This window comes from Lagenorhynchus albirostris, chromosome 20 (genome assembly GCF_949774975.1).
Source record: "Lagenorhynchus albirostris chromosome 20, mLagAlb1.1, whole genome shotgun sequence".
NCBI classification, from domain to species: domain Eukaryota; kingdom Metazoa; phylum Chordata; class Mammalia; order Artiodactyla; family Delphinidae; genus Lagenorhynchus; species Lagenorhynchus albirostris.
Window position 1 is genome coordinate 37,629,141 of NC_083114.1, and position 12,877 is coordinate 37,642,017.

The 12,877-nt window shown below is 43.4% G+C and overlaps 1 protein-coding gene across 1 annotated transcript in view; it reads left to right on the plus strand.

Moving 5' to 3' along the window:
• Positions 1 to 12,877, plus strand: part of SKAP1 (src kinase associated phosphoprotein 1) — a 276,095-nt gene that overhangs the window by 235,343 nt on the left and 27,875 nt on the right. Inside the window, exons 8-10 of the mRNA XM_060134266.1 lie at positions 269 to 332; positions 2,459 to 2,653; positions 11,428 to 11,478. Coding sequence (XP_059990249.1) covers positions 269 to 332; positions 2,459 to 2,653; positions 11,428 to 11,478 — 310 coding nt within the window. The remainder of the gene's footprint in view (positions 1 to 268; positions 333 to 2,458; positions 2,654 to 11,427; positions 11,479 to 12,877) is intronic.

Here is a 12,877-nt window from a genome sequence, read left to right on the forward strand (position 1 = left end):
GAATGGGCAATCAAATGAATGAATGCACATGAACATGAATCTGGATTCAAATCCAGCTGTCAACGTTGGGTATGCAAAATGGCTGAAGGAAAAAAATCACTTTGAGTGGGATTTTGATCTTTTTGCTAAATATTAAGCAGGCAGAGAATCCTGAGCTTTCAACTTGACTCTGCAAGTCCGCTCACAAGGTTCCTCCCCTTGAACCTCCCTAAAGGATTCACGGAAATTTTAGTGAAAGTGATAAATTAATTCACTAATTTTTCTCTAGTTTACAGCTTCTAATCCAGCTGAGGCCAGAGACTGGGTGGATCAAATAAGTTTCTTGTTAAAGGGTAAGTATTATTATTACAGAAGTAGTACTTGAGTGCATTTGCAGTTGACATTCTATTGCATAAATATAATCCACAGGCTTCAATATATTTTTATCTGCCCATTCTCCCTATCATATCCCTCATATGGTAACAACAAATAGTGACATGGGTGAATCAGAAGGAAAAGAAACCATCAACCTGGAAAGGACCTCTGATAGCATTCTAGCTCATCCACCTAACTACAGGCAAATCTGTAATATTTGTAACCACCAGAAAAGAGATGCTGAAAATCAGCTCAGCTCAATTCAGTGTCTCCTAACCCCTTACATTCTGGAAAGGAAATTCATGATACCAAAGTCATCTAGATGTGGTTTAGGGTCCAAAATCTTCTAGTTTTAGTCAGGTAGAAATCCATACTCATCTAGGTGGCCTTCAATGACATTGGACATTAAAAACAAATTGCTGTTTCCCAAGCCACAGTCAAATGGTCCTTACTTTGGATGGGAAGAGTCCTGCCTGAAGATGTTAAATGACTGCTCTTAGAGTACCCTCTGCTGGCCAGCCTGTAGGCACAGCAGTGATAGTGGCCCAGGAAGCCTTGTCTGGGAGTGGCCTGACAGGTAGAAGTAGCCAACCTTGAGCCTGTCACCTGGCATCAGATAACCCTCATGATGGTATACATACATCATGGCAGGACCCTGCCTCTGCAGAAAGGCAGAAACACCAACTTTGTAAATGGCCCCAAGACCTAGGGAGAAGTACATCAACCTAAAAACACCAAGCCTTTTCATCTCCGTTTTTTATTCTGCTATAAGATTTTATTGTGGATAAAAAGAAGGAAGCACCGGAGCTTTAATTATGATTGCCTATTTTACTCAGTTTATGCCTTTGCTATCACAAGAACAAACTATTGCATCTACCAAGAGCATCACGTATAATAGACTAGAACTAGGCAAACATGAACATTGATGGCGAGACCACAGGGTACACTCTCATCTAGGTGCATTGGATTTATGCGTGTAATATACCCCTAAGTGTGTAAACTTCAATAAAACTCCAAGCAGCTTTATTGAGCTGTACCCTATGGTAGTTTCAGAATCCCACATTGAAGAAATTATTCATTCCATTTTATTTTAAAACAAAGTAATAACATATGGTTTAAGCCACCAATGTGTCTCTGATCCCTTCCTCCTATGAGGTGGCACCAGAATTCAGATGAAAATAGTTGCAAAATCTTTATTAAAAGCCTAATCAAGCCGAACGGTTTTATTATGTTTTGAAATGAACATCGGATGTCTCTCCATCCTTTCCTTCCCCAGAGCACCCTGCCTGCTCTCGCCCATCCTGCAGAGGTCCCTCAGCAGGGTTTCAGAGAGCACTCTGTACTACACGTCAGAGAATGAACCTTCCCCGTCCCCCATTAAAATAAAAAACCAATCTCCGTCTCCCGCCCTGTGCCCCCCAGTGCTGTAATGGCTCAACATCCTCTATGCGGTGACCCACTTTAAGGTCAGCCAGACTGTACAGTTGCAAAAGGGCATGGCCACCACATCGCTCAGCCGTTCCATTTGGTGGTGTATTACTGTTATATTTTCCCACATCCCACTTTCTCTTCCTCTTCCACTTTTGCCCACTCTTCTCTTTACAAGCAGACGTCTCTGAAGTTCTGCAGTGAGATCATGGGGGAGGTGAGCGTGTGATAGCTCAGGTATCCTACAGCAGCCACCGTAGTTCCCAGGCTCTGTGTGCATCAGAGAACCCAGGGCATCACTCATCCTTCCAGTTTTCCACTTGACAAGCAGCGCGAGGCACGCTGGCATTTCCTCTTCTGGCCTATTTTCTTCCCTTCACCTCGTGTGCTCATTCACACACCCATACTTTTCAGGGGTGCTTCATCCTGATCAAGTTTTATCGCAAGGAAGGATTTATGTTGATGGTTTAAACCTGACGCAGTGCTAGTCTGGCCTTTTCTGTAGATTTCCTGCCACCAAGGCCCGCACTAGAAATAACAGCACTTAACCTAGTGTTTCATTTTCTTTTGACATGTTTTATTCTCATCCCTCCTCCACCTTCTCCCTCTTTCCTTCCCTGCCTTATTCTTTTCTTTTTCTCCCTATCTTGATTCACTCTCATCTCTGCCCCAGCAGACCTGAGCTCCTTAACCATTCCATGTGAAGAGGAGGAGGAAGAAGGGGAGAAAGAGGAAGAGACATATGATGATATCGATGGTTTTGACTCCCCAAATTCTGGTTCCCAAAGCAGACCCATGACCTTGCATGGGAGTGTGGGGCTCAAAGAGCCCATGGAGGAGAAAGAAGAAGATATTTATGAAATCTTACCAGGTGAGAAATTTCATCTTCTAATTATCTTCCTCTAGTTTAGACACTCTTGACCTGGTTGAAGAATATAACTTGGACAACTCCAGAGGAAGCCAAACCTCTGAAGGAGACGCGGTAGGGAAGCTTCCATGGAGCTTCTGTGATTCCCAGTACAGAAGCTCTCCCCTGCTCTGGGGGCAAGATGGATTGATCAGGGAGTGTCTTTCATCTCTGCATGTGAAGTAATTTATTACAAATGTCAACAGGTTAAAGAGTCAAGAATACTCATGTTGGTTTTCATTGGTTTACTGCGCGTTTCATCAGAATTCTCTAGTTTGAACTTATTTTCTGTGTAATTGTGAGGATAATGGAAAGTCACCTCAAATGATGAAGGATATAGACTGAAGAAATATAGATAAACGCTGACAAGTCTTTTCAGTAACACAGTAAAGCCCTGATAGAGCACAGCTCACCGCTGCCTAGTTCAGATATACCACGAATTAAATTGCATCTCTTGCTAATAAGCCTAACGTGTGTCCTCCTCTGCCCACCATTACAGCAGGTCTACTGTACGTACTTCTTTTTTCACAAAGGCGTGATAACCGGCATCTCAAAAACTGTGTAGTCATCACTGCGCCCGCACAGCCACTTCCTGTGTGGGTAACAGCAGCTGTTGAACAGTGCAGAGCACAGTGGGGGTCAGACTGTGCAAAAAAACGAAGCCTGAGCCTTTTAACTGTGAGCTAGTTAGACCATGGGAACGCTGAATCTTCAAGACCATTCAGAAGATCGCTCCTGTGGAAATTTGCCAGGAGTTCAGTGCTCTGCTGAGAAATTCAAGTTAAGCCTAAATTTATAGCAATTTAAACCTCAGTCCCAGATGAACGTAGGAGCTAAGGTGAACAGAACATTCAGGCCCCTGAAGACAGGGCTGTTTGCTAAAAAGCATTGTCAGTAAGCAACTGGCATTTCAAGACTTCCTAAGAAGAGGGTCCAACCCTGTCAACGCCACATTCATCTCTCCCTTGGGGAGAAGCCATGTCATTGCTTCCTGGGACTTCACCCACCCAGCCCGCCGACAAGGAGAGCCTGCTTCTTCTCCCAGCACTTCCAGCCTCTGCTAGTCCCAACTTCCCCAGCCTTTCTGTTGTGTTTTATTATGCAAATGATATCTTGGGTGAGGTCGAGCCATTTCTTGTGTCTGAAGTTAAAAAAAAAAATGATAATTTCCTCAGCAAGTCATCGTCGTTAATGAAGTTTTACAAAAACAGATACAACCAAAGGAAAATAAAATTTCACAGGTGATAAATTTTTCCAATTTCCCTGGCAGAATTCGATAGGATTGTTAAATTAAGAGTGAAGGTGTCTGTTAGAAAGCAACGAGCAGTGATGGGTAATTTTATAGACTGGAAAATTGAATCAAATTGCTACATTAAAACACAGCTCCTCTGAGAATCTTCCCTCTCACGGTCTGCTCCATTGCAACAGCAGGGTGCAGAAATGGATCTAATTCACAACACTCTCTAAAAGGAGATGTACTCCCCAACTCGGCCAGAGATTCCTGGTGAGCTCACATTCCACTCACTACTGTCCCAGGCTGGGGGAGATATCCAGGTGACACTCCACTTGGGGTCACAGCTGTGGAAGAGTGCTCTGGGAAAACCTTACAGAACCACCCAGACCTCTGGGGAGCAAATAAGGGCTGTTTCATGCACCATGTTTACTCCTCAAAGGAGCAGGCAAGAGGGAGCTGGTGCTCAGACACACAGAGCGAAGGAGAGTAAAGGGAAAGAGGCCTCAGAAAATATGATGGGATTGAGACCATCACCTTACCCCAGGGGGGTCAATGAATGTATGATTGGCTTCTTAACAACCATCCTTCCCGCACCTCGTAAAATCCTACCCTTGACCATCGCAGCACTGCCCACGGTGCCAAAGTTCACACCAGTCTGGATCCTGGAGTGGTCTCCAAGGGCATGGAGACTGCACGGCTTTCTCTAGGAAAGCCACTTACCCTCTGCTCACAACAACTGTCCCTCAGAGGTGAGGAAGGCCACATCATAGGAAAACCAGGGTCTCTTTCCGCAGGTTAGGGCAACGGCAGCCAACTTGCTTATTAAGTTTCCAATGGACAAGGCTGTACCCAGCCAACAGGTTCTTTCCCAAAATCTTTTATCCGTCACAGTTTTTAGAGACAGCATTGAAGTTGGGATAAATTGGCATTTAATTATAATATGAATATTTCAGACACAAGTCTCCATCAGCTAGCTTCCTGTCCATGCCACTCAGCTTGTTGCTTCTGACATTGCTGTTCGTTTTGCATGTGCCACACTACCCATCCTGGAGGAATTGAGAGGGAACGTGAGGGAGCCTGACACTGTCTCCCCTCTGCCACCATCTCACAAGACCACCCACCGAGCAGTGGCCTGTGAGACACAGCATGGTGTTGCAGGTAAAAGTGCTGGCTCTAGGTCAGGATGGACCTGCTCTGCCACCTGCTAGCTGTGAGACCTCGAGCAAGTTATCTGCCCCCTCTCTCAGGTGTGATTTTCCCACCTATAAAATGGGGATAACAGTAGTAGCTATCATAAAGGGATGCCTGAGAAGCCTGGAGCTGATGTATGTAAGGCACTTAGAGCCCAGGCTTACAGGGAGCAGTCAATACATGCTGGCTCTTCTCCATTTGGTGGTATTTAAATAGGAAGTGTTACCTCCTTGAAGAACTGGGAATCGGCTCATTCCCCACCTTCACCAACGAGACCTGAGACGGTCTGGTTGGACATTCTCAGCAATATGTGTGAAACAGGTGAAACTGAAAATCCTGAGCAGATGGAAAGTGGATCACGCCTTCTGCTCAGGCCCCATTTTTACTGCAAGGACAGGTGCTGGGTGGAGGAACAGTCGACAGTAAGGTTGGATTGTGCTAACATTGCATACCCATCAATAGTCAAATGACTTGAGCCTCTCACATGTGTCTCATGATAACAGGTAAATGTGCTTTGTAAATGACTTTGCTTCTCCTTCCTCTTTGGCATGGGGCCTATACAAGCCTCATTGTCTCTATGTGGAAGGCGGTATGAGATCTCCTCCCTTCCAGAATATAATTTCAATGGGCTTCCTAGCTGAAAGAAAAATGCCTGTAACACATACCAAGTCAATACAAAAATGTTTTTTCCTAATCAAAATAATGTATGGGTCATCAAATTAAATGTACAACATCACATTAATCATGGGAAATTTGCATTTGCTACGTGGCTAGCACGCTCTTTCCCGTGAGGGAAAACCAGAGCACTGGAGGTTTTCAGCCAAGACCACAGTGTTAGTCCCAGATAATATGGTTTCAGGGTTGGTATCCGCTGGGATTTCTGAACATCCACATTAAGAATACGGGGACCCTTGATGTTTAAGATCTCTTTTGCAGTAGATTCAACTGTAGGATTCAAAATTCCATAAAAGTACAACTTTTTATCAGGTTTCTCTTTGTCTGGGGCCTCAAGCCTGGAAGCCAGCAAGGCACCTGAGACCACTGAAGCGCTGTAACTGGGGCCTCGCAGCAGCTGCGGTGGCAGCAGAATCTGGCTGTGTTCTCTAGAGAGATTTCAGGAGAGGAAACAGAAAGAGAGGCAGAGAGTCCTCCCTGGGTATTTCTATGCACATTCCGATGCTGCCCGCACTGCCCTGGAGGGTTATTATAGACCCCAGATTGCTTTATAATAAAGCATATAACTGGGTTTTTTTATAATTTGAGTCGGTTGGAAACAAGCATTCTTTGAAATTATTTTTCCCCCACATACAGCTGTCCAGACCCACAGGAAGGGGGAATGGTGATAGTAAGAGGTCTAAGGAAAGAAATAAAGCAGACACCAAAAATACAAAGTTTATGAAAACACAATTTCCAACTTCATAGGAAAGCAACACTCCATGAGGGGAACATCAAAGAAGAGTCAACGCCATCTTCAGGCCCCTTCTGAGCTTCTTGGCCTTTTCTTCCTCTCACTCCCATGCACCCTAGGCCCTAGGCACACCGTGCTTTTGGTCAGCACCAAAACTGGAATCGTGTATTTTCTTCTACCTAGAATCCGCACCCTCAGTCTGTGAAACCCAACACATTCTGCTCCACTGTGTCTCCTCAGTGACAGCCTCCCAGAGACTCAGCTGGAATTGAGCTCTGTTTCAGCCTTTACCACAGGGATTTGTATTCAGGTCTTTCTCCTCCAATTAGTAGGTGCTCAATTATTATTTGTGAAATTAAATTCAGTGCATTGCAAGTGTTGCAGTTACCACAAATTGAGTTTAATATCTAGTATATCAAGACCATACTATGGAGATAGGATGCAAATATTTTGAGGTAACAGTTGAGATTCCCAGCTATGCAACAGAGAATTAAATGGGTTATTAGCATGGTGCTCGTATTTGCCATGTTGTCTGAAGAGGTGCTGTAGCATCCATGGATTTATATCTATGTGTGCTGTGGAGTGGTTTCTATTTCCATTTTTTCACATGTTCCCTTTGCACATGTATTTCTGCTGCATCTGTCACCAGAGCACCTTGACATCTGGTTGCACACTGATACATTTGGCATTTTTTAAGCTTCTGTCACTTTGCTTTATTTGGGAGAAGTGACTTCCCTCTTTCTTATCTAGTCATTTTTTGAATTTTATTCCCGGTTCAGCTGATGTAAGAGCAGCACTTCAGAAAGGAGCCAGGTGTCATGGGAAGCTGGCTCCTCTCTGGGCCCCCGAGGTGGAGTCAGTGTCCTATTCCTCTCAGCCTCTCATTAATGTCCCTGACATTGTGCCAAGAGTGTTGATTGAAATCAGCTCTCTGGATGGTGATGCTAATTTGTGATACCCCATGGTTCTCTTACATGTTCACACAGTTAACAGAATCTTCCTCAACTGTTTTCCCAACTGAGATGAGATATTTGGGAATCAAGTAGAGCATTTTATGTAATAAGTGGTCAGTAATCTTTAGAGGTTAATTTGTTTAAAGCCTATGTAAGGTTGGGATCTCATATGCCCTGTTAGGAGCAAGGACCATTATAATCTATTACTGTGTAAAGTTGAGCTAGCACATAAATTTTACTTCCTTCTTAAATGAAGAGGTATTTTAGCAGATGTCACGCTAAAATGCCTAATAATATTCTTATAGAGAAGTTCAACAAGCTCTTTAGCCTATAAAACATTTTTTTTTTCAAAATAATCTTTTTAAAATTAAAGCCTCGGGACTTCCCTGGTGGCACAGAGATTAAGAATCCACCTGCCAGGGGCTTCCCTGGTGGTGCAGTGGTTGAGAATCCGCCCGCCAATGCAGCCACTCGCTGCAACTAGAGAAAGCCCGTGCGCAGTAACGAAGACCCAACACAGCCATAAATAAATAAATAAATAAATAAATAAATAAATAAATAAATAAAAGAATCCACCTGCCAATGCAGGGGACACGGGTTCAAGCCCTGGTCTGGGAAGATCCCACATACCACGGAGCAACTAAGCCCGTGCGCCACAACTACTGAGACTGCGCTCTAGAGCCCGCAAGCCACAACTACTGAGCCTGCATGCCACAACTACTGAAGCCCGCGCACCTAGATCCCGTGCTCCACAATGAGAAGCCACCGCAATGAGAAGCCCGTGCACCACAATGAAGAGTAGCCCCCACTCGTTGCAACTAGAGAAAGCCCACGTGCAGCAATGAAGATCCAACACAGCCAAAAATAAATAAATAATTAGTTAATTCATTAATTAAAAAAAAATAAAGCCTCACCTTACAGATGAAAAAAAGAGAGAGAAATTTGGCTGTTTAACCCCCTTTTGTGAGCAAAGAGCCTTTTTTTCTGTTGCCATATAATCAGTTTTCTTGACTTTGGAGTTTGAAAAATACCAGTTTGATTTCACTGAAGGATCCAAGGTAAATTGTATGCCTCTGTGTGTATGGTACCCTCTGAAGCTGGGAAGGCGCTGAGAGGTGTGCCTTTCACATGCAGTTGTAGAGGGCACTCTCCTCACCAGATGATGGCCCCCATACTCGCTCTTTCAAAGGCCGCAGAGGCACAGCACCCAGCCTCTCACTTCAGCAGCTAGGCTTCTTGACTGGAGCCCACTTTCAGCCACCCGGGAAGGACAACGTTAGATAGAACAGATGTAGGGACTGGAGCTTCCCGGTTCACATCCATCACCATAGCACTTAGTAATGGTGGCAAACAATATATAAGATCTACGGCCAACAGTCTGCTTTCTTTCTAGGTGACTCCACAGGCGCAATGGAAATCAGAGTATCTGTTCTGGAATTGAACTGCATAAATAAAGCAGAGTTTTTATTTTTTCCACTTTTGTATCATGACTGGATTAAGTGCTGTTGCCTGAAAGGATAAAGGAATCAAGTTTTAGTTTTCATTTTTATCATTGCAAATACATTTACATTCTCCTATTTTACAAATGCAAAAGCAGGCAAGCCACTTTCAATAATTTATTTTAAAATCAATGCTAATGAGGTTATGTCTCGTCAGTGGCCGAGTTTTACAATAAAGTCTGATTTATTTAGAAAAGATCTTTGGTGTAGCTTCCCATCTAATAGTGGTGGGAAGGAGGTGGAGTAGCAGGCACGGTGACCCTCCAACTTCGGATCCAATTTGTAATTCACAGCGGAGATCTGACCCAATTTACATTGATTAGAATTGGGAGGAAGAGACATCTGCGCACAGACAGCAAAGGCAGAATAAACCCTCTCTGCAAAAGTGCCTAAGCACAGCAAATTACTGGTCTTTGTGATTAAGATGTTTGATATCAGCAAAAGAGCTGTTCTCTGTCCAAATTATTGGGTATCTCTAAAACTGAGGACGTACCAGCTCTTCTTTGAATGTTTTCAATCCTGTGAAATTGGTCCCACGTCAAAAAGGAAAAGCATCATAGCAGAGGAAGGAAGGAAGTGGGCAAGTAATAAGACAATGTGCAAAGAATGATGTTTAACATGATTTATTTCAGCGTGATCTATTTCCCATATTTGATTTCACTCCTCCATTAGGAGCACTACAGGTCGTAAGTAGGAAATTGTCTGCTGCAAGGTCATACGTGGAGATAAGTAGAGTTGAGTCCTTTTCCCACAGAATCTTATAGGGCAGATATATATTTACCTATATATAGAGAGAGAGATAGATATCACATATCACTTTTTTTTTTTTTGGCTGCGTTGGGTCTTTGTTATTGCGCGTGGCCTTTCTCTAGTTGCGGCGAGTGGGGGCTACTCTTCCTTGCGGTGCGCAGGCTTCTCATTGCAGTGGGTTCTCTTTGTTGTGGAGCACGGGCTCTAGGGCACGAAGGCTCAGTAGTTGTGGCTCATGGGCTCTAGAGCGCAGGCTCAGTAGTTGTGGTGCACGGGCTTAGTTGCTCCAGCGGCATGTGGGATCTTCCCAAACCAGGGTTTGAACCCATGTTCCCTGCATTGGCAGGTGGATTCTTAACCACTGCGCCAGTAGGGAAGTCCCACATATTTTTAAATCTTGGTAATATGACTTATTTCCCAAAGTATCAATTCCAACAACAATATTAATTTTAATTTTTTCAGGGGAGCTATATCATTTTGTATGTGAAATCAATTGCAATTCTTTAATGCTCTGTAGTGTTTTAATATATTTTTATGCCGTTTCTTCTTAGTTATGAGCTTAGAGTTTACTTCCCCTAGTCTGACATACCAGAACTCACGTTGCCCTATAAACCTTATATTTAAGGGGGGAGGGGGGCTCCCATGCCATCGCCTCAAAAGTTCCATTTAATGGCATAACTATGGGCAAGCAAGACAGGTAAGTGCCCTAAGATCCACAGAGAGAAAGGAAAGTACATGTGGCTGGAAGAAACTGAGTATTCAGCCCTCAAAATGTCCCTTTTTATGCCCCATTCATTCCATGTGTGTGAGTGTGTGTGTATGTGTGTGTGGAGGGTGTAATGATGAAAAGGAGAACAGCAAGTATATTTCTGTGCATTTTACCCCACATATAAAATAGCTTAATATGATTCCGGTACTCATGCTTTCTTGATAAGGACCCAATTCCCATGTTATCAGATAGTACGAAGTCTGGGATGAAACAGGTTAATGAGGGTAAGAAACTTAGGCCAATCATGTTGTGACTTTGACCATATAAACACTTGGATGGAGTTAGAAAATAGCATTGACTTAGGATTCATTGTGTACCTGCCATGCATTCCAACTGCCCTCAGGAGCTTCCACTCTCATGAATGAAGCAGGCTGAATAACAAACAAGAGTGAAAAGATAACTACAAGCCCCAAGTACTAAGAACATAAAATTGTGGACACGACCAGCTTCTGTGACAGCTGAACAAAGCTGATACATTAAGGACTAATTAATCACAGAGGGTTTAAACACGTGCTTAGCTTCACACACAAATTCTGGATGCTTACGTGGAGATAATACATTTTGAAGAGAATGCTAGAATGGGAGGAGAAATAGGGTTTGAGGAAAAGGATTAGGATCCTAGTAATAGGCACCTAAATAATTCAGTGGATCGGAAGCTCCATAGGGCGGGGACCCGGCCAGTCTTGTCCATCACTGCATCTCCAGTTCCTAGTGCAGTGTCTTGCATACAGTACGCACTTAAAAATGTTTGTGAATGAATGAACAGAGATGGAAATAAAAGAAGGCCAGTTGAAGGTAAGAGATGATTTTTTTTAAATGGTAATTATTGCCTTTAAGAAGAGAGTGTGATGAGCTCAGAGAAAGAAAATCTGTCAGTACAAATAACAGACTACTGACCGCTAATTGCTAATGCTGATCATGTTTATCCCCGCAGATGAAGAGCATGATCTAGAAGAGGATGAGAGTGGTACTCAACAAAAAGGAGGTATGAGACCTTCAAAAATGTACAGGTGCTGGATAGGACATTCGGGCTTCCCACTGGAGAAAGCACCTTTCTCTGACTACAAACATTACCAGACTCACTAATTAAGAGGGTAACTGGTGTGTCGACCTCAACAGTCCTGAATAAGATGACTGGACAAGGAAATATCTTAACTTTAAAAGCAGCCACCCATTCACTTTAATTAATGTTCCCAGAACTGCTAAGATTTATCCTAGAGAGGTGGGAAGCCAAACCAGATATTTATTTTTTTCCTATCAGTATTTCTTAAATCAGTACAGTGAAAATAGAATTGTCTCATCTCTAAGAGATCAGAGGATTGAGAATGGAAAGAATAGAAAAGTCCCTATCTGAGAGGCCCGGAGATTGCAAGTTCAGAGGGGAATGGAAATGTGTCAGATCTGAAAAGTGAACATGGGGTGAAGGATAGAATTGCTTGGTTATGTTGACTTCTGATGGCCTGGTTTGATTCCAGGCACATTTGGAAATGAATATGTAACAGCTTTGTTGAATACAAAATTATTTCTTATTCATCCCAGACTGTTAACCATGTTTCAGTCTGTTAGTGAGCCCATCCTTTCTAAGGTCAGATGCCCCTCTAAAGCCTCCTTAAATGGACCAAGGACCTAGTCTGTCATTGTCTGTAAAGGAATATGTGTTGCAAAGGCCACCTCAAGGACATTCATTCCATCAGCAGAGCCTGAAAGTGCCTGATTTAGATACTGGCTGACTTTTTCTTAGAAATTCTATGGAAGTTTTAAGCCTAGGGGTTCTTTCCCTCTTCCTGTCCTGCTCCCCCTCTGTTTCTCCAACCTCCCCTTTTCCCATTCTCCTCTCTCTTCCTTTCCTCGTGCCTTTTCTTCTCTTCCTAATCCATTCAGCAAAGCCCCTTTCCTTGGTTCATTCTCCATGGGAAGAGAATGTGTAACAGGTTTAGTGAAGGACCCAACTTCATAAACACCCAGCTTCTCATGAGGAGAGAAAAGACAGCAAAGAGGCAGCATCAGAATTCATGTGCCAAAGCCAGAGAGAGAACTGAGGCAAGTATAACAGGAATGTTAGTGTAGTTTCAAATGAGGACCTCGTGACAGTTAACACATATGATTAAGTCCATTCTGAATCTTAGTTTTTACCGTTCTACTTGCCGTACAGAGTTCCAACAAAAAATCTGTTTCCTGACCGAGCCATGTCCCACATATGTCTCTTCTCAACCAACTTCCCTTGCTAGTGCAGGAAAGAAGCACTTCATGTGGACAGCTTGGGTGGAGTAACTAGAAGCTTCCTATGGCCAACTTTAAACTCCTTTGGGAAGCAGCAGTCTTCTGGCAAAAGCCTAAAATTCAGTTTCAGACGTCTCCCTCATCTTTTTTCTTCCTTCCACCCC